The 19,094-nt window shown below is 41.7% G+C and overlaps 1 protein-coding gene across 1 annotated transcript in view; it reads left to right on the forward strand.

Annotated features, from left to right (window-relative positions):
- Nucleotides 1-18,067, forward strand: part of DUSP11 (dual specificity phosphatase 11) — a 32,735-nt gene extending 14,668 nt beyond the window's left edge. Inside the window, exons 5-11 of the mRNA XM_083184497.1 lie at nt 3,797-3,857; nt 5,005-5,051; nt 7,042-7,114; nt 8,003-8,164; nt 11,357-11,479; nt 14,508-14,612; nt 14,997-18,067. Coding sequence (XP_083040623.1) covers nt 3,797-3,857; nt 5,005-5,051; nt 7,042-7,114; nt 8,003-8,164; nt 11,357-11,479; nt 14,508-14,612; nt 14,997-15,228 — 803 coding nt within the window. The 3' untranslated portion in view covers nt 15,229-18,067. The remainder of the gene's footprint in view (nt 1-3,796; nt 3,858-5,004; nt 5,052-7,041; nt 7,115-8,002; nt 8,165-11,356; nt 11,480-14,507; nt 14,613-14,996) is intronic.
- The last annotated feature ends 1,027 nt before the right edge of the window (nt 18,068-19,094 follow it).

Genomic DNA, 19,094 nt, shown 5'->3' on the forward strand with positions numbered 1-19,094 from the left:
TTTTGCTGAAAAAAAAAGAACATATAAGCCAGATAGAAACCCATTTGAAAGAATATTTTAATATTAATTGCACAGAAGAAATGGACCCCTCAATGGTCTGGGCAGCTCATAAAGCGGTAATTAGAGAACAATTTATATCGCTGGCCAACTCTCAAAAATTAAAAGATCAAAAAGCTTGCTGGGATCTGGAGCAGCAGATAGAAAATCTAACCCTTTTGCACCAAAGCAACCTAAAAAAAAGTATATATAGCAGACTCTTGAATTTAAGAAGTCAACTTTATCAAATACAGTCTGCAAAAGCAGCTAAAACAATGAAGTGGTTACATTATAAATATTATGCATAGGGAGACAAAGCGGACGCATTATTGGCCACGAGACTCCGGGCACGTAGGCAGCGTAATCGCATCTTAACTATAAAAGACTCTCAGAACAACCCAATATATGATCCCCAAAAAATGGCAGAACATTTTAGAATGTATTATCAGGACTTATATAATATTCCTATAATAGATCATGAGGAGTTAGCTCAAAGTAAGATGGTTAAGTTCTTTGCGCCACTTACGTGCCAGCAGCTAACGGAATCAGAACGACAATATTTGAATAAGGAAATTTCTAGTGAAGAGATTAGTGGAGCAATCAAAAATTTAAAAAAATAAGTCTGCTCCAGGGCTGGACGGCTTATCAGCCATTTATTATAAAAAATTTGGGGCTCTACTAATCCCACATTTAAAAACTCTATACAATAGAATACTAGAGGGGGGGAGTTTCGAATCAGAGTCTATGAAGGCCAAGATTATCCTAATACCAAAACCAGGAAGAGATCCAACACTATGTGGAAGCTACCGTCCCATATCATTGATAAATGTAGATATCAAGATATTTTCAAAGATACTGGCAAATCGCCTGTCTGGGGTGATTGCGCAACTGGTCCACCCCGACCAGGTGGGTTTCATCCCAGACAGGCAAGCATGCGAAAATATCAGAAAAGCTACTAGCCTTATAGATTATGTGGATAGATTAAAAAAACCTACACTGGTTATGAGTCTAGATGCCGAGAAGGCCTTCGACCGGGTCTCATGGTCGTACATGAATCATACATTAAGTAGATTTGGGTTTGAGGGCCCCTTTATGGTAGGCTTGAATGCGTTATATGCAAGTCCGACGGCGACAGTAGTGGCAAACGGAATTAATTCTATGCCATTTTTCATTAAAAATGGTACGAGGCAGGGGTGCCCGTTATCACCATTAATTTTTGCCCACATGATCGAACCTCTAGCCCTTAAAATACGGAGAGAGGAAGCTCTTAGGGGGATAGAAATAGGAAAGGAAGAATACAAAATTTCATTGTATGCAGATGACATTTTGATGACGTTGACAAATCCAATGGGTTCTCTGCCTGTCCTGTTCCAGATCCTGCAGGAATTTAGAGATATCTCGAACTTCAAAATAAATAGATCCAAGACTGAAGTTTTAGATATAAATCTTTCTCAAGAAATAAAAAATAGGATAGCTGGGACGTACCAATTTGTTTGGGAAAAAACACCATTTGAAATGTTTGGGAATATTTCTAACAAAACATTATAACAAGTTATCTCAATCAAATTACCCTAGATTGATTAATGATATACAAAAGGATATAACTAGGTGGTCAGAGATGTATATATCGTGGTCTGGGAGGGCTAACGCTCTGAAAATGAATGTACTTCCGAGATAACTATATTTGATCCAGGCCCTTCCAGTTATACTCCCCATCAGCATGATAAAGAATTTTCACAAAATGTTCACTCGATTTTTGTGGGCGGGGAAAAAACCGAGGGTAAGATTGAAAATTTTACAAAAGGGGGGCAAAAATGGTGGATTAGGGGTCCCAAATATTCAAATGTACTATTTAGCTACGCATGTGGCACAGGCAATATTGTGGCATTCTAACCCAACGTTGCGAAGATGGGTACAGGTGGAGTCCGAATTACTCCAAATGCAGTCAATATCAACATTGTTATGGATACCACGTAAACTTAGACCCGCCATGACAAGTAACTTCCCTACGGTAGCATTTACATTGAATATTTGGGACAGAATTACAAAACGATATGAATTAATTACCAACCCCCCAAAATTAATACCCATAAGAGATAACCCTAGATTCCCAGCAGGAAAGGATAAATTATACTTTAAGGACTGGACAGGGAAAGATTTCCTATTTTTTAATGAAATCGTAGAATCACAAGTGTTCCCATCGTTTGGAGAGCTACAAGAGAAATACGGGCTACCCTCACATTGTTTTTATCAATTCTTGCAACTGAGGAGTTTCCATGGATTGATAGTGGGTGGATATAATCAGGGGAAGAAAACGGTGGTAGAGACTCTTTGCTATAAAAGATCCACCTCTAAAGGCCTTATTTCAATAGTGTATAAACTACTACTTAATCACGATAACCCGAGAAGAGTAGCACATGAACTGGCCTGGGAACAAGAGTTGGGAATTCGGATAGAAGACAAATGTTGGGAAAAAATTAAACAAAACATAGTATCAGTATCCCCATCAATTAGATATAGGGAAAGTGCATATAAGATGTACACACGGTGGTATAGGACACCTACAAGACTGGCACAAATGTATCCAAATATGTCCGGAAATTGTTGGAGGGATTGCGGGAGAAGGGGCACTATGACCCATATTTTTTGGGACTGTCCCAAAATTAGAGGGATATGGTTATTTTTACAAGATTTAATTAAAAAGGTCTTAAGAATCCAAATACCAGTAGGACCCAATTACTATTTATTGCCTCAAAATATTCCAGGGATATTAAACCATCAGCAAAAACTAATATGGTTCATGTGTGGGGCGGTAAAGATAAAGATTGCCTATCACTGGAAATCAACAAAGATACCATCTAAGCAAGCGATAACAGCAGCAATATGGGATACATATCACCTGGAATATTTAGCTAGTGTGGTTGAAGATAAACCTGACATATTTAGTAAAATTTGGGTCCCATGGTTAGAATATAACGGCCTCCCTCCACCGTATACATACGGGCATTGAAGGGGGCAGTCATATGATACCAAAATAATCATGAGGGATAACATATGAGAAAATATTAAGTTCATGTTACCAAATAGGCTCTATAGATATGAGTAAGGGGCCGTACAGAAAGTTAGGAAAGGGGTGGAGAGTGTGAGGGTATTCAATCCAGGTGTATTTGTATTTTTGGGTCTTTTTTTTTTTTTTGTGTAAATTGTTCGTCTTCTTAAGTTTTGGCAATGTTGTCCTGTGTGAATTTGTATAAAGAAAATCAATGTGATATGAGATAATACACCAAGATGTTGTATGACTGTAATATATAAATTCACTGTTTGTACTGTGAAAAACGATGAAATAAAAAAATGAAAGAAAAAAAAAAAAAAGAAAATAATTGTGTTCCAAAATAAACGTGATGGATTGTATTAGGTCACGTAGAGGGTCAGACAGTTCTTTATCTTTTTCTAGAATTTGTTTTATGACTTCTATTCCTTGTTTTTGTGGAATATTCGAATACAATGCTTCAACATCGCATGTAAGCAGATGGTAACCCTCTTTCCATTCAATTTCATCATAATGATCTGCAATGTTTACCTTGTACACAATATATAATATTTTTATACACATTTTTTTTTTAACCAAAAATTTAACTGGGCCCAACTCCAGTCTTTCAGGCCTTTTGCACTGCAGGATTTATTTTGCGGTGGACAGCAGTGAAAAAATGGCTGATCTGCTGTATTAGTTTATCCTGTTTTTTTTTTTCTTCTGTCATAGATAACCTAATTGGCGTTCACTGTACACATGGATTGAACAGGACAGGGTATTTGGTATGCAGGTAAGTCTGCATGCAATCCCTATTCTCATGATTGACACAGTGTGCTGCATTAAGTGTCAAACTGTATTCTAAGGGGTAACCATGCTCCCTAACACTGTTTAGAAGGTGTCTGATTATTTTTGTACTTTGTTGCATGCGTCATATAAGTTCAGTTTTATACATTTACAGTATCCTTTATGTCCATAAACCAATCTGTGTAATTTGGGGGGGAGAAACAAAACTTTTTTTTTTTTTAGAGAAATAATTGTATATTGAGTTCTTTTCAGCTAATATGGGTAGTGTTCATTCGAGCACCCGCCATCTTTGAAGACCCATGCAGTTCCTCTTCCCTGCCTGGGGTGTCGCTGTCTGCTGTAGTGCTCAGTGATCTCAGACCCCCGGCAATAATCGATTAACACAAGCGCTGTCAATAACCAAGCATTCATTTATAGCTGTCAAATGTAACCAATAACGCATTATAGTCCATATACCCAGTGTTCTTAAAAATGACCATAAAAATATTTATAAATACACTAATTGCACGTTATAAACAAGACTGATTTTCAGTGTGATAAAAAGATCTAAAATGACAGTAAAAGCACTAAATGGGGAGAAACCCTTCCACACTTTGCAAAAGGTGCAAGTCATTAACATGCAAGGAAATGTTAGAATTCCAGCAACCTCAGATATCTTTAATAACTAGATTGAACAGGGGTTGGTCTTGAGTTTCAGATGACCGTTAAATGTCAGCATTCCAACAACCTCCAATGTTTGTTGATTTGCTCAAGCAATGGATAATTTGGTTCCCCCACCCTTTGGACTGAGCGCAGGTTTCTGCAGTTGGGAGTTATGGGCTCTTGCTGTAAACTGGTCCCAGGTCAGATGACTTCTGTTGCCAGTTTACACTGCCCCTGTTCAACCCAAAGCATTTCCCAGCTGGATTGGCAGGTCTTTGGTACCTGGGTTATTTTTACTGGGACCATTTACACTGGAGCCTGACCCAGCAATAACCCAGGAAATTGCTTTGGTGAAAAAGGGGTAGAAGTCATCCTCCATTCTCTCAAATGAGGCAGTGATTGATATTTACCAGCATCCAAAGCATGTTTTCAGTGTTTTAAATAACAATGAGCCATGTCTTCTAACATTCATTCTACTTCCCCTCTTCTAGGTATCTGATTGATGTGATTGGAATGGAGCCATCTGAGGCTATAGAGAGTAAGTAGCGTATACATATAATACAATATTTGTATTTCTTTTTTGCTCAATTCTTAGTGGTTGTACTTGTAATAAAAAATATATGCTTATACATTATATAACATCTGGTATTGTAGAGATCTAGACACCGACATTGTGTTAATACAAAGAACATCAAGATAAAAAAAGTCTGATGGCTTAAACCAACTTCTGCCCTGTCACAAAACTAGGACCACCACACAGGTTTTTTTAGGTCTCTTGAAGAAATGTACGAATGGTGATGACTTGCATACACATCTACGACTCCTCCAATGATGGAAGGAATATTTATCTCATCCTAAACTAATGTGGTCGAAACAAACATGCAACAATGTGTAGATGGTCTTAAATTGAAATAAATCATAAAGGCAAAAAGGTACAAAGATGCCTATCTGCACTCACTGGAGGGAGGGTAGACCCATGCACAAGGGTTTCTTCTACTGATCCCTCACCGTAGATCCTGGAGCTATCCAAGTAGATGCTCTGGCGATGCCATGGATGTCTCAACTCTTCCAACTAATTTAATTGACTACGCAAGTGGTTCCCAAGTTTCACCTGGGGGGTGGCACATTGATCTTGGTGGCCCCAAATTGGTTTTGGCATATGGGATGTGCCATTCTTCAGAGTCTCTCAATTGCTGCTCCTATGCAACCGGATCTACTGTCTCAGGTTCCATGCCTACATCTGGATCCTTCTCTTCTTGCTATGATGGGGTGGTTTTTGAGACAATCGTCCTAAGAGCAAAGTGCTTATCCACAAAAGTCAATTCATTCATGCCTGAAAGCCAGCATCAGCAAGAATTTATCACTGTGTTTGGAATCCTACTCCTTGGTATTCGACCAGGGGTTTAAGCCATAGTCTTTCTTTAAAAGTACTAGTTTCAGCACTTTCAACCCACTTTGTTCTTCCTATGGCTCCATGGAATTTGTCCTTGGTTCTTCAGGCACTACAGTTCTCCTCCCTTGAGTTTTTGGCTACTGGATTTGGATTGTCTCACATAGAAAGTGGTCTTTGTGCTTGCTATTGTGGGTGTCCAACCTCAAAGCGTTATCATGCTGCTTTTTTCTTCCATACTGATAGGGCTGTTCCTCAGGCCTGGGTGTGTTGTATACCAAAGATTGTGTTGTGTTTTAACATCACTCAAGAGCTTGTGGTACCAGCTTATGATACTCTGAGCTCTTTCTTGGAGGGCGGATAGCTGGATATTGTTAGGCCTTTCCACATTTATGTGGACAGTACCAGAGCATTATGAAAACCGGATTTTGGCCTATGGTTTTCACAGGTGGGGCTGGCTGCCGTCCAAACAAACCAGGCCAGGTGTCTCCACTAATCTCACCTGCAGATTTCCCTGTCCCGGGTGGCGTGGTTGCGCATTTCACCTATTCTGTTGGACCCTCTTGGGTTGGTCTGTGTGATGATTTGGCAGAGCAGTTTTGTAAACCTGCCACCTGGTCTTCTCCCCACATGATTATACATTCATATGCTTTTAATACCTTTTGTATCTTCAGACATGGCTTTGGGGCATTTAGTAATCAATGCAGCTCAGGGGTGTCCCCGCCCTTAAGGGGAGGAGATTTTGGGTTTCCCTTTCCTCCCTAGTAGAGGCATAACAATCCAGGCACAGTACCTGATGCATCGGGCTTTCGAGGGTCAGTTCCTATGTACAGGTTCTCTGTTCACTTGACTCTACCTGTGCCTGTGTATCTTCCGGTCTTCCTTCCCTCTCCTTTTCGCTCCTGCCATAGGCTTGCTTACCTAAATGGGTGGCTGGACGCAGGGTATAGTAGAAGAGTCTGGGTTTGCTGGAAAAAAAAATTGTAACCATTTGGTGCTCAGACTACCTCTCCAGTGTATATCCCAGTGTCCCTGGTGCACCTATGGACTTTTTTTTTTTTTTTTTATTTAACAAGGTACTGTAAGAACCTTTTGTTAAAAAAAATTGTAGTAATGTTTTTTTTTTTTTTCTTTGCAGAGTTTAACAAAAGCCGCGGACATTGCATGGAGCGGGAAAATTATCTAAATGATCTCTTACATAAAACTGGAAAGTAAGCTATTTTCTGTCCTACCCAGGTATAGCATATAACCCAGTAAGGGCCAAGCTGGTTTTATGTTGCAAGTGTGTGAGAAGTGAGTTCTAAGTTACCCACTTATTATTATTATTATTTTTTTTAAAGGACCAGAATTTATAGTGCGTACACATGGTTTGAATCCTTTTTTGATTCAATTTAGATTTGGCCTCGACCTGTTTGTTTGTTTTCTACTCCTTTTCAATTTTGACTATTTTCCATTCGATTTACTCTTCAATGTGCATTTGATTTTTTTTTTTACTATTTGACTTGCTATTCGATTATATCTCATTGTTACTGATCCTTCAGGTAGGAGGTTGAAATGGAATGCAGCAGTGAACATGTTAGATTTGCACCATAGATTTGCACCATATACTATCAGATTACCACTAGATAGTCTTGCCTGCAAAGACTTTTTTTCTATTCAATTTCCACTACACGGGAGAGCGCATTCGGATCAAATCTGCATCGAATGAAGAAAAGCATTCCATTTCAATTAAATTTTGCTTCTATAAGCAAAATCAAATCGAAATACAGTGCACATGTCACTGTGAGTTCCCAGTACTGCAAGCAAGTACATGTATGGGTTCCAATAAAAGAAACTTGTAATTACTATGCACTGTTGACTCCATTTTCAGTGGGATGGTAACTATAATAATGTACATCTGAAAAGTGTCCTTTTTAGAAATATAATACACCTTTTTATCCTGTACTGAAGGTGAGTTTGTGGTATAAACTACAGATAAAGTAGTTTATACTAAAACATAGGGTTGACTGAGACGTGAGTTGGCCCCTTAGTGCGTGTGTTTTCCATGTGTTTCTAAACTTTCATGCTGACTTTTTTTATGTTTTTCCTTTATAATGAAGCAATGCTGGACTAAACAATCAGTCGTTGGCTCAGGCCAGCCATCCTTCTCACATCCCAAAGAGGAATTTCCATTCAGCGCCTGGATGGATGCCACCATGGCAAGAGGAGCCACAATGGCAAGAGGATGAGCCATGGCAAGAGGATCAGCCATGGTTTAATGGGTAATTTCTATATACCATATAGGGTCTCTGGGTATGGACTAGTTTGTCATTTGCTCTGAAAAGTGTAAGGATTCCCAATTAACACTGCATACTGTGTGCAAAAGGATAGACCTATAGATGTGTCCTTCCCTCCTCCTGCTGTAATGCGTCTGTCACAGCTGCCATTACACACAGTGTGCCGCATTGAGGGGGGTATGCAATGTTGCGGGAGCCATCTCCCGCAGCCATCTTCCGATGGGGGAGATGGCTGCGGGGCCCTATTTAATGCTGTCTTCCCCGACAGCATTGAACAGGGGTTCTCCGCAGAACGAGCCCGACATCACAAGCTGTCGGGCTCGTTCTGCTGAGAAAAGCCGGAAATAGGCGAGCTCCCGGCCGGAGCTCGTCTATTTCCGTCCTCAACTCGCGGTCACGCCCCCTTCTCGCCGCTCGGCGGCAGGGACAGTGAATCCCGACCGCCGAGCTCACGTCAAGCAAAGCGAGAACGGGACAGGGGCACGGCTGTCGAGCTTGCTCTACAGCCGTACCCCTGACATTGAATACCCCCCTAAGTCTCCGAGTATGGCTGTTCTATTGATCTTCATGAGCACACTTATGGCGGACTACAAGTGGCTTTTAAAGCTGCTCCTTTGTTAGCAGAGGGGGCGGCCACATCTGTGTTCTGCCAGTAATTTGAATAGTGTTGCATAACCCTCAATTTAAAAATGCAATATGGAGGACGTTAGACATGCACCGATACTTGCTATATATGGTACAGTCTAAGGACTGTATTCAATGGTCTTTGGTGAGCTGTGGCGGTGAGCAGTGCTGATTGCTCGCAGTCACAGCTCGGAATACGGTCATTAGGTCTACAACAACTAGGCCGACAGTCAAAAGGTGGACATGGGATTTTTCACTGTTTTTTTGAGCGGACGTGCCGACAGGCGGTATTTCATGCCCTATCATCCACTAGGGTGTGGTGGGAGAATAAAATTGTGTGCCGAGCGTAGCGAGTCACCGTGCCGGAAGCATCACGTGCGAAGCGGTGCAGTTCGAACTGTGTCCATGTCGACTGTGTCACCATTCGGGCCAAAAAAAACAATGAAAAACCCCATGTCAACCTTTTGACTGTCGTGCTAGGCTGTGTGGACCCAATGCTTGTCGACCCAATGCTTGTCGACCTAGTTGTTGTAGACCAAACGATCCACAGCTCGCAGGTCAGTATTCAACTGACCCCCCTGCACACGCCTTTCCACCTCGCTGGGTTTTTACAGCGCGGTGGAAATGTGTGCGGCCTTCAAAACAGCCAGGTTCGCGGCTTAATGCAGCAGGCTCCCTGGCATTAGCCACGAACCTCGCCATTTGGGGATTCCTCGCCGTCTACTGACAAGGAGGATTCGCCCGGGAACATTGAATAGGGTGAGCGGCAGGTGCGGGGGTTAAACGGCGAGGGTGGCTTGTTTTCGGCTCATGGTTCGTGGTTGTGTGAAGCCATTTATTGTCAGACAACTGTGTTTACTCTTTTGAAATGATAATGACAACAGAAACTACCCAAATGACCCGGATCAAAAGTTTACATACCCCAGTTCTTAATACCGTGTATTGCCCCCTTTAACATCAATGACCGCTTGAAGTCTTTTGTGTAGTTGTGGATGAGGCTGGATTCATCTTGCCATCAATTTTGACCAAGTTTCCAGTGCCTTTGTATCTCACACATCCCCAAAACATCAGCAATCCACCTCCGTGTTTCACAGTAGAAAAGGTGTACCTTTCATCCTAGGGCTTGTTGACACCTCTCCAAATGTAACATTTATGGTTGTACAATTTTGGTCTCATCACTCCAAATTACTTTGTTCCACAAAGCACAACTGTAATTGAATTGGTGCAGACGCATCTCCAGAAAGGAAAAAAGAAAATGTTGGAAGGGGACGACAGTCCTGTAGACTGTATGTTTGCAAAGGCTGTAGGTATCTGAGTGGCCAAATTATGACCACCCCCTCAATACAATGTTGGACCACCTTTTGCCCTTAATACTGCATGGATTCTTCTTGGCACGGACTCTGAGATGTTGGTAGGTGGTATGAGGAATTTGAGACCATATCCGATAAACTGCACTTTCCAATTCCTTAAGATTTGATGGTACTGGATCCATCTGCCTGATGGCATGTTTCGATTGGATTGAGATCTGGTGATTGTGCAGGCCAAATAAGCAAGGTAAAGTCTCTGTCATGCTCTTCGAACCATCTGCAGACAATGCCAGCTTTATGACAGGGAGCATTGTCCTGCTGGAAGGGTCCATCCCCGGCAGGGTACACCAGTAATGTAACAGGATGTACTTGATCTGCGATAACACTCAAATACCCTTGGCCATTCAGACGAACAGGTCGTCGGCTTCCATAGCCTATATGGTGTAATGTGCGGTGAACAGTTTGTTCAGAGACCTTTGCAGTGGCTCCGTGATTAAGATTCCCTGCAATATGAGGTACTCTGGCAAGTCTCCTTTCAGATTGAGCATTCAGTAGCCTGTGACCACAAGCCTTACGTTGAGACCTGGTTTCCTGCTTGGTAGTCCACTCTCTGTAAACGTTAATAACTGCTGCTCTCTGAAACTTCACAAGTGCAGCCGTTTTGCTGATACTGGTTCAGACGGTTCGAGCGCCTACAATCATCCCGCATTCAAACTCCAGTTAAATCACTTTTTTTGCCCATTTCTTCGCAAGTAACACAATTGATGGTTCGCTTGTCCTGCATTCCCTTTTTATAGGTATCTCTCCCTGTAGCGGCAATAACGTGAAGTTATGGCCGATCTGCGTATACGTGTCAAGTGGTCATAATAATTTGGCCACTCCGTGTACGTACTATTGGTGAAATCTTCTGTTATTAAATAAACCTTAACATGTTGGGCATAACTAATTATTACACTGGAGCAGAAAGAGAACTGCAATGCTACATTTTTGCTATTTGGCCATGCTAAAACTGTAGCAAAGCATTTTGGGATGTGTAGTTAAGTAACAGCTGGAGAGCCGGAGGTTCCCCATCCCTGTTGTAGACTTTCACGATGAACCCAGCTGCAGTGTCCAAATTTTTTATTTATTTTTTTCGTCAAAATTATAGGCTGTCTCTGAGAATCTTGTCAATAACTGTTGTCTTTTTTGTGTTATGTATGTACTTTATCTTTATGAAGTAATAATATTTTATATTCCTTTTCTGTAGCCATAATACAAGTGCAAACTCAGGTGGTGGGGCCTTGTTACCTACACCGTTCTTTACCCAGCCATCTGTGTTCTATATGGCAGGACAACAGCACAGTATTCCACAGAACGGTGGTGGACCTTGGTAAGTAAGATGACCCTGCCGGGATTTGTTGTTCTGGTGGCGCTCCACCTTGTAAAATTCAATAAACACTGGTTACTTTCTCTTATGTATTAAGCACTCGATGTACATGACCAAAGATTTAAGAGGCAATGAAAGCAAACTGTGTGTTGGGAGATAGTGTGTTCTTGGGGTACATTCGCACCATTGTAACTGTCAGGCTGCAATGCCTCAAGAATGGCCTATTGGGAGGCTGACATGTCTTATGCTGAGTTGCAGGCGGTAAACGGATGCTTGTACTTCATCACAGATTGAGGTGGTATTTTTGCAGATGTTGCTATAAAGTGTCATTCCTAATGGTCTCAGTTGTAGGCATATGAAGCCGTGTTAAAGGAGAAGTGGGCCAGAGGAGGTGTCCCATGGCAACCAATCAGCCCTGAAGTAACATCTATAATTTGCATAATCTAAAATTATACAGAGCAGTTGATTGGTTGCCATGGGCTCACATCTCCTCCCTTATCACTGCTTCATACATCTACCGCTCTGTGTGCTAAAGAACACAGAATGCTGAGCAGATCTTACGTATAAACACCTTTTTGAGTACATTTTCATAAAAAAATAGGTTATGTTGCCCATAGCAACTTATCAGATTCTCTATTGCATCCTTGAAAATGATAGACAGAATCTGTTTGCTATGGGCAACATCCTCTCTTCATATTCAGAAGCTGTAGCAAATTTACCCCCTTGATTGGTGGAGGTCTTATGCTGTGTACACACGGGGGCAATAGGGTCTATAATCGCTGGGAATATGGTCGCAGGCTACCATATTGCCAGTGATTGGAGTGCGCACCAACGATAATTCGCCGGGTGCGCGCTCCTGTTTTCTGCCCCATTGTAAACGCTGGTCGCAGGAGCTTGCTCCTGCGACCAGCTAATTACCTCTGCGGCTCCCCCAGCAGAGGTTCCTTTTCATCACCGAGCATCTCTGGTCGCTGATGAAAAGGAGACACTGAGCAATATATTGCTCAGCAATATATCCCCCCCGTGTGTACGCATCTTTAGGTTACTGGTAGCAATATATGCAGTTACTGTACACCTACACAGTACTAGGCATACAAAGTAAACAGTTGGAGACATACAATGGTATTGAATGCATTAACTTTGAAACTCCAAAATTGCAGGTGTATTAAGTCCTCCAAGAGCATAAAGATTGATCTGGGAAATGGCTCAATGGGGAGCAAAGACCAAATACACAATATTTCAATTTAGATAATTTATCTAATTTCGGTAGTTTAAAAAGCCCTCATCTGCACGCAGTGCGGCAGTCCTTTTGAGAGCAGAAAATTCATGAGTAGGGATGCCAATCCCGGGGCATTTTTTCAATCCCGGGTTTCGGGATTGAAAAAGGCTCAATCCCAGGATTGGCTTCCCTAATAATAAAAAACACCCTGGCCGCCCGCATATTTACTTACATTTGCAGAGCCAGGTTGCTGAGCCTGGTGGAGCGGGGTTGCTGAGTGGGCGGGTAGGAAGTCTCATACGGCGGGGTGGCGGGGATCGCTGGGCGGATGGCCGTGAGCGCTGGGTGGGCGGGCGGGTGGCCGAGGCGGGCTGTGCCCTGCGCAGCGTGACTTCTGACCTCATCGCACTGCCGGGTATGGGAGAAGCTGGGCAGCGTCTGAGTGCTCAGACGCTGCCCGGCATTAGACTGTGCATGCACGGTTTAATCCCGAAATCCCAGGATTGAAAACTCCAATTTTGGGATTTAAATCCCGGTGTTTTGGGGGCCAAATCCCGGGATTTGCCACCCTATTCATGAGTAAACACCAGTGTACTTTCTAAACTAATGACCAGATTAGGTCATCCAAAATGGCTGCCTCTGCTGTTTGTAGCTGACAGACCCAATGCAAATGAAGGTTTTTTTTTTAAAGTCTTCAAGGCACCATTTTATTAATTTCATATATTGCAGTGTTTTAACAGCAATTTATCATACTTTATATGGTGTCACATGGAGTAGAGTGCCTTAGAAAGTACATACATTCTGGACCAAACAAGAAGGAGACTTCAGCTCTGTACACATGCAGTGATTGGTCGCTGAGCTATAAATTGCTTAATGACCAAATTGCTGAGTGTCCCAGTTTCATCAGCGACCAGCGATGGTCAATTATGAAAACTAGCCACTCTGACGGGGAAAGCTGCTGGTCGCAGGAGCATGTTCCATCGCCCACTGCACACAGGGCTTTACAGTACAGAATGTTGTGGAAACTTTATAAACCTTGCTGCATAAGCAGAACATTCATGAGTAAACACCAGTGTAGTCTCTAAACTAATGACCAGATTAGGTCATCCCACAAAATGGCTGCCTCTGCTGTTTGTAGCTGGCAGGCCCAATGCAAATGTTTTTTTAAAACGTCTTCAAGGCAATATTTTATTAATTTCATGCTTGCATACAAAAGCACAAAACGTTTGTTGATAAACCATAATACAAAGTGAATCAAAGGATGATATTTTAGGTATGTTACCCATGTGGGTGCCCGATGACGGCCCGACAGTTGGGATCCTGGCGGTCAGTATACCGACATCGGTTTCCTGACTGTTCAAATGCCCGACAATGGGGATACCGACTGGGGCTATTCTCCCTCGGGGGTCCATGACCCCTCACAGAGGGAATATTAAAACTGTGACGAGCCCACAGCGTGCTGAGCGCAGCAAGCCTACAAGGGGGCAGCTTTGCGCTCAAAACCCCCCCCCCCCCTGTTGGACTACTGGCCGCCATAATTCCGACGTTGGTATACTGACCATCGCAATCCCACCTGCCGGCCCATCATACCATACTGGACCATGTGGTGACAATGTCCGTCGCGCACCTTTTTGCAGCGTGATATTCTCACAGCATTATGTGTAGCATTTTTTTTCAAGATGTAACAGACTTTCAGAGGCTGCATTGACCCTTAATTAGCCTTCATTTAAATAATTTAGCTGTGTGCATCGTGGGTTTTGTTTTTTGTTTTTCATTTTTTTAATGCTATTTGTATGTGTTCCCTTTTTGTAGGACTATGTACAGAAATCCAGCGCCTGGTCCCAGGCAGCCTGCACCAAGTTTTCCACCTGTGCCCAACTTCCTGCAGATGCAAAGTAACCCTCCCCAGCAATCCAGGTACCAGGGTCAAGCTGTACATAAAATCTTTTTCATACCAGGTTGAACTAGATGGACGTAAGTCTTTTTTCAGCCTTACCTACTATGGAACTATGTAGACACTCTCGATCAGGCATGGCCAAACTGTGGCCCTCCAGCTGTGAAACTACACATCCCAGCATACCTTGCTACAGTTTTGCTATAAGGGAATGCTAAAACTATAGCAAGGCATTCTGGGATACAGCTATGCAAATAGTGCCCATGTCTAAATCGTAACCATTTTTATTGGCATCAACCTTTTCACCCAGCTAATGTCTTGGTTTGTATTCATTACAAAATGTATGAAAGTCATTCTGCACCATGTTTATCTGTCATTAATAACTCCCTTTTTCTTTCTTGCTGTAGAGGTGGCTATAGCAGCAGATCTAAGCATCATCGTAACAGACACTTTTCACCACAGGGAGGCGCCACTTGGGCACCAGTATCTGATTCAAGATTTCCTCAGCAGAATGGTGTTCATTCGGTGACAAGCGCTCCAGTACCGGCCTTTCCACAGAGATTTCCTGGTATACAGGGTACAGAAGCAAGGCCCTCTGATTCCCGGCATCGTGGGCAAGGCTGTCCTTACCAGAGGTAGCTAGCTCCGGGCTGCAAAGGGAACGTTGATGGTGGCAATAACTAGTGGTGTTTGATCAGATTGCCTGGGACTTATAATTATTATTATTATTTTTTTTTTAATGAATTGGTTTTCTCTTCTAATTTCTAGGCTTTTAATGGACTCTAAGTATTTAGATGTTAGTTTTACAATGGGATTACACAGGAAAGTTTGAATTTAAAGTTTCTGCTCATTTTGAGGTGGGGTTTTGCTTTACAACCTGACTAACCTCTAAGGGAAGATGCATCGGGTCCGCCTTCCCTGGGAGCATGGTGGCTGTTTGCAGCACAGAACAGATGTTCCAAGAGCTCGACCTACCCATAATGCTGCATCTTTAGCCATGCTCCTGTTTTGGCATGGGATCTTAATTTTTTTTTTTACAATTTCTTATCAGACTATTGCATGCCTACTCCAGGTTGCATAATCCTTGACTCCACAGAAGTTCATAAAATATTCCAGGTGCAGAGACACTGTAGTGTAACCCAAAAGTGGCTGTGAAAGGGCTCCGGCTGCGGCAGTTTAGTAACATCTGGGATGGGACGAAAACGTGGCTTCGGATTGCTTTCGCTCAAATCAGTGGAATAGTGGAAGCCTTGTTTAAAAGTTAATTTTACCAACCTTTGAATGGTGTGTAACCTGTCCAATTATATCTTGTTTACATCCAGCAAAGGGCAGCCATTTGTGACCTTAATGAGTTTTTATGAGAATGCTCCCGTGCCCATTTATGAGATACTAGTGATATTTGAGGCTGATTTTTATTTTTTATTTCTTCCGTATTTTACAGTGGATTTAGGGAGAATCCTTTTTTTTTTTTTTTTTATGAATTTTATGTACTACTTTTTTTTAGGCAGTGCACATCTTTGTGTGTATAATATGTATTTATGAATTTATTGAATTTCCATATAAACAAGAATTGCTGTTGGACTGTAATTGATTGCTGTGTGTTTACAAGCTTGGCAACCATTGTACAGTAAGGTGCTTCATGTAGTCCGATCTAAAACTAGGCGTGATGAGGGCCGGCAATTCATGCTGTCGTTTTCATTGCAATGGTTTAGTGCCTTATTTGTCTTTATACACTTAGAGCCTGATTCTGGGAGCAAAGACGTAAAATAGCAAAAGTGGTTTAGATGTGTGCTCAAACGCCAATCTGCATTGCGCTGGACGAATAAAGCCCCCCAACATTTGTGGGATACTTAACAGAATTTGACCCTACATGACAAAAAATACTGTTTTTTTTATTATGGGTTATCAAACTATTTTGCCCTAGCACTCTATCAGATAACAAGCTTTATTACGGGATTCCAGCAAGTTAAAACAGAATGCTGCCACGTGTGGTCAGCAGACAGCACCTGTATTGCAAAGGAACAAAACAAGTAATAGGTAATGGAGGATGGAGAGGGTGACTGGATGCAAGTGGTAGGCAGTGGTTATTTGTCTCTGTCTGCTCTCCTGGTTTATTTATACCACTTTCAGACATACTCCATAATCCCAGGTTTTTGCACATGAAAGGGTCAATCCTGGTGTTAAAACCCAGGATTTATGACCCGGGTTGTCCCTTTCAGACATAAGAAATACGCAGATTTTTCAGCAAATTACCAGGTAGAACTGCTTCACCCGGTAATTTTGCTGCTGAAAGGGTGAAAATGACAGTAGTATGTCTAAAATGGATATAAGTTAACCCTCTGATTGCCAAAATATCCACTAAAAATGCCATTGTTGCTCAAATTTGTTATATAAATTCAAATAAAAAAATGTGTAAAAAAAAAAAAGACTACAGTATTTAAAAAAAATAATAATTTACAGTATATTTCCTATATAAGGTAAACTTAACAGGTCATTATGTTGAATATAAATGTTTGCTTGGGGGGGGGGGGGGGTGTAAGTGCTTACAATGCTCCCTTCCTATCTGTGCCCTTTAAGACTGTATGTGGTCTATCTAGCAGTCAAACTTTTCTTGTTTCTGGGATGATAGTTTTGGGTAAATTATGGTTCATTCTTGTCAATATTTTGTCAAGCTCCAAAATGGCTGCCTCCACTGTGTGCAGACACATGTGTTTTTAATGTTCGCACAAAATATGGAACCTTTGGTTCTTTAATGGATTTGTTGGTAATGTTGTTGCAGAATGAAATATGATTAATATATTCATGATATAAGCACCCTGCAGGGAAAGCTGTTATTTTTTTTAATCCATCAACTTCATACCAGGCAATGATTTTGTTTTGTGAGAAGAACGTAATAATTAAGTAGGAACCATACTATCTCAGTGATGTCATTCATGCATAGAGAGCGGTTTAATAGGTTACATCCCACAAAATAACTGAATCTGCCCCCAAAGACTACAGAGTTGCAGTGGTAGGTGTTGAGTGTTGTCTTCTTCCAAGTATAAGTGGGAGGGGGGTTCTAATAGCGCTATGCGTTTTACCCCAGGAGAAGAGACTGTGGGCATGACCCTGGATTTTTGACACTGCCACTATGTGTTTCCTTTTTTAATTTGTAGTCTGATGTTCGGTTTTAGGAGCTCTGCATATAAATAAGCGAATACTCGAGAAAAGGATTCTCAGGTACTTGAAATGGGAAATATTTTATGTTAACGTATAATTGGTGTACATCTGTTCAAGCCAATGTCATGGTTTGCTAGAAATGTAAATTAAGGCTGTGAATCGTATGTACAGTCCGCATTTAATTTATAGCCCTGGACTTTGAGGACATGGTGCGGCTGACCATGTAGAACTTCTTTTTGAAAGTTTTTCTTTTTAAAACCTCAGAAAATGTAATACAATAACCAATTCTATTATTGAAAAATAAAGAATGTGGAGTCCACTTTTTTGTGTACTTGCACGTTTCCCTTTGTCCTTCCTTCTTTTTTTTTTTTTTTTTTATAGGTTGTGCCAGATTGGTAAGTACTTTCTACTTGTATTGCAGAAATTCACATGTTCACAGCATCCAAACAGAACCCTGTGCTGATGACTGGGTATGCAATCTTCTATTGAGCAAGCATAGGTGTGGCCAAATGTAATGTAATGTACTGTACCCGTGGCTGGACTACATGAGACAATACTGTAGATACGGTCGGATGCAGTGCTTTTACAGTCATCTACCTTTTGTACTGACTGACTTATGACTTTTCTGCATCTGATATGGATTAAGGATTAGTCCCATAAATGCTAGGGTTTATGACCAGATCTAATATTGCAGCGCATGTGGAGCAGTGACCAGTATGTCTGGTAGTGTTTTATACTATGCTCAACAATAACCACAATATTCATATTATTGCATGGAATGGTTTTTTCATTAACGTACTGTAAGGAAAGCCAAGGTGGAATGGCTCCGTGAGTAGGGAGAGGGAATTACCTGATGTGCTCACCAGTATCTGATTGTCCACCTATCTATTGTCTGGGTTACTGAATCTCCCAATTCTGCAAAAAGGATTTAGAGACTAAAACAAAGTCTTGAAGGGGTGTGCCTGGGATAGGTTGGGTAGTGATGCCATCTTCCTGAAGTACGTGGATTATTTTCTGGCATTTATTTGGAGTAACCTCATTCTCACTAGTGTGGTGCCTTCAGGAGGTTTGTTTGAACCGGATTAACGTTGTCCCACACGTTGGACTTAAACCCCTAGAATTTAATGACTTAACCTATGATGAGATGACCTGGATGTGGTGGGTAAGGCCAAACGCAAAAACTTCTGTTTGCATGCAACATTTATTACAATGTTTAAATAGTGCGCCAGCTTTGTGTATGACACTACAAGTCTCAGCAAGGCAGCACTTCTCAATACACATAGTTAGGATGTGCAGTCTGTGTGTAGGGCCTTACACCTGCATATTTTTGTTTTGGGGCCAGTAGT

This window comes from Crinia signifera, chromosome 4 (assembly GCF_055691185.1).
Source record: "Crinia signifera chromosome 4, ASM5569118v1, whole genome shotgun sequence".
In the NCBI taxonomy this organism is placed as follows: domain Eukaryota; kingdom Metazoa; phylum Chordata; class Amphibia; order Anura; family Myobatrachidae; genus Crinia; species Crinia signifera.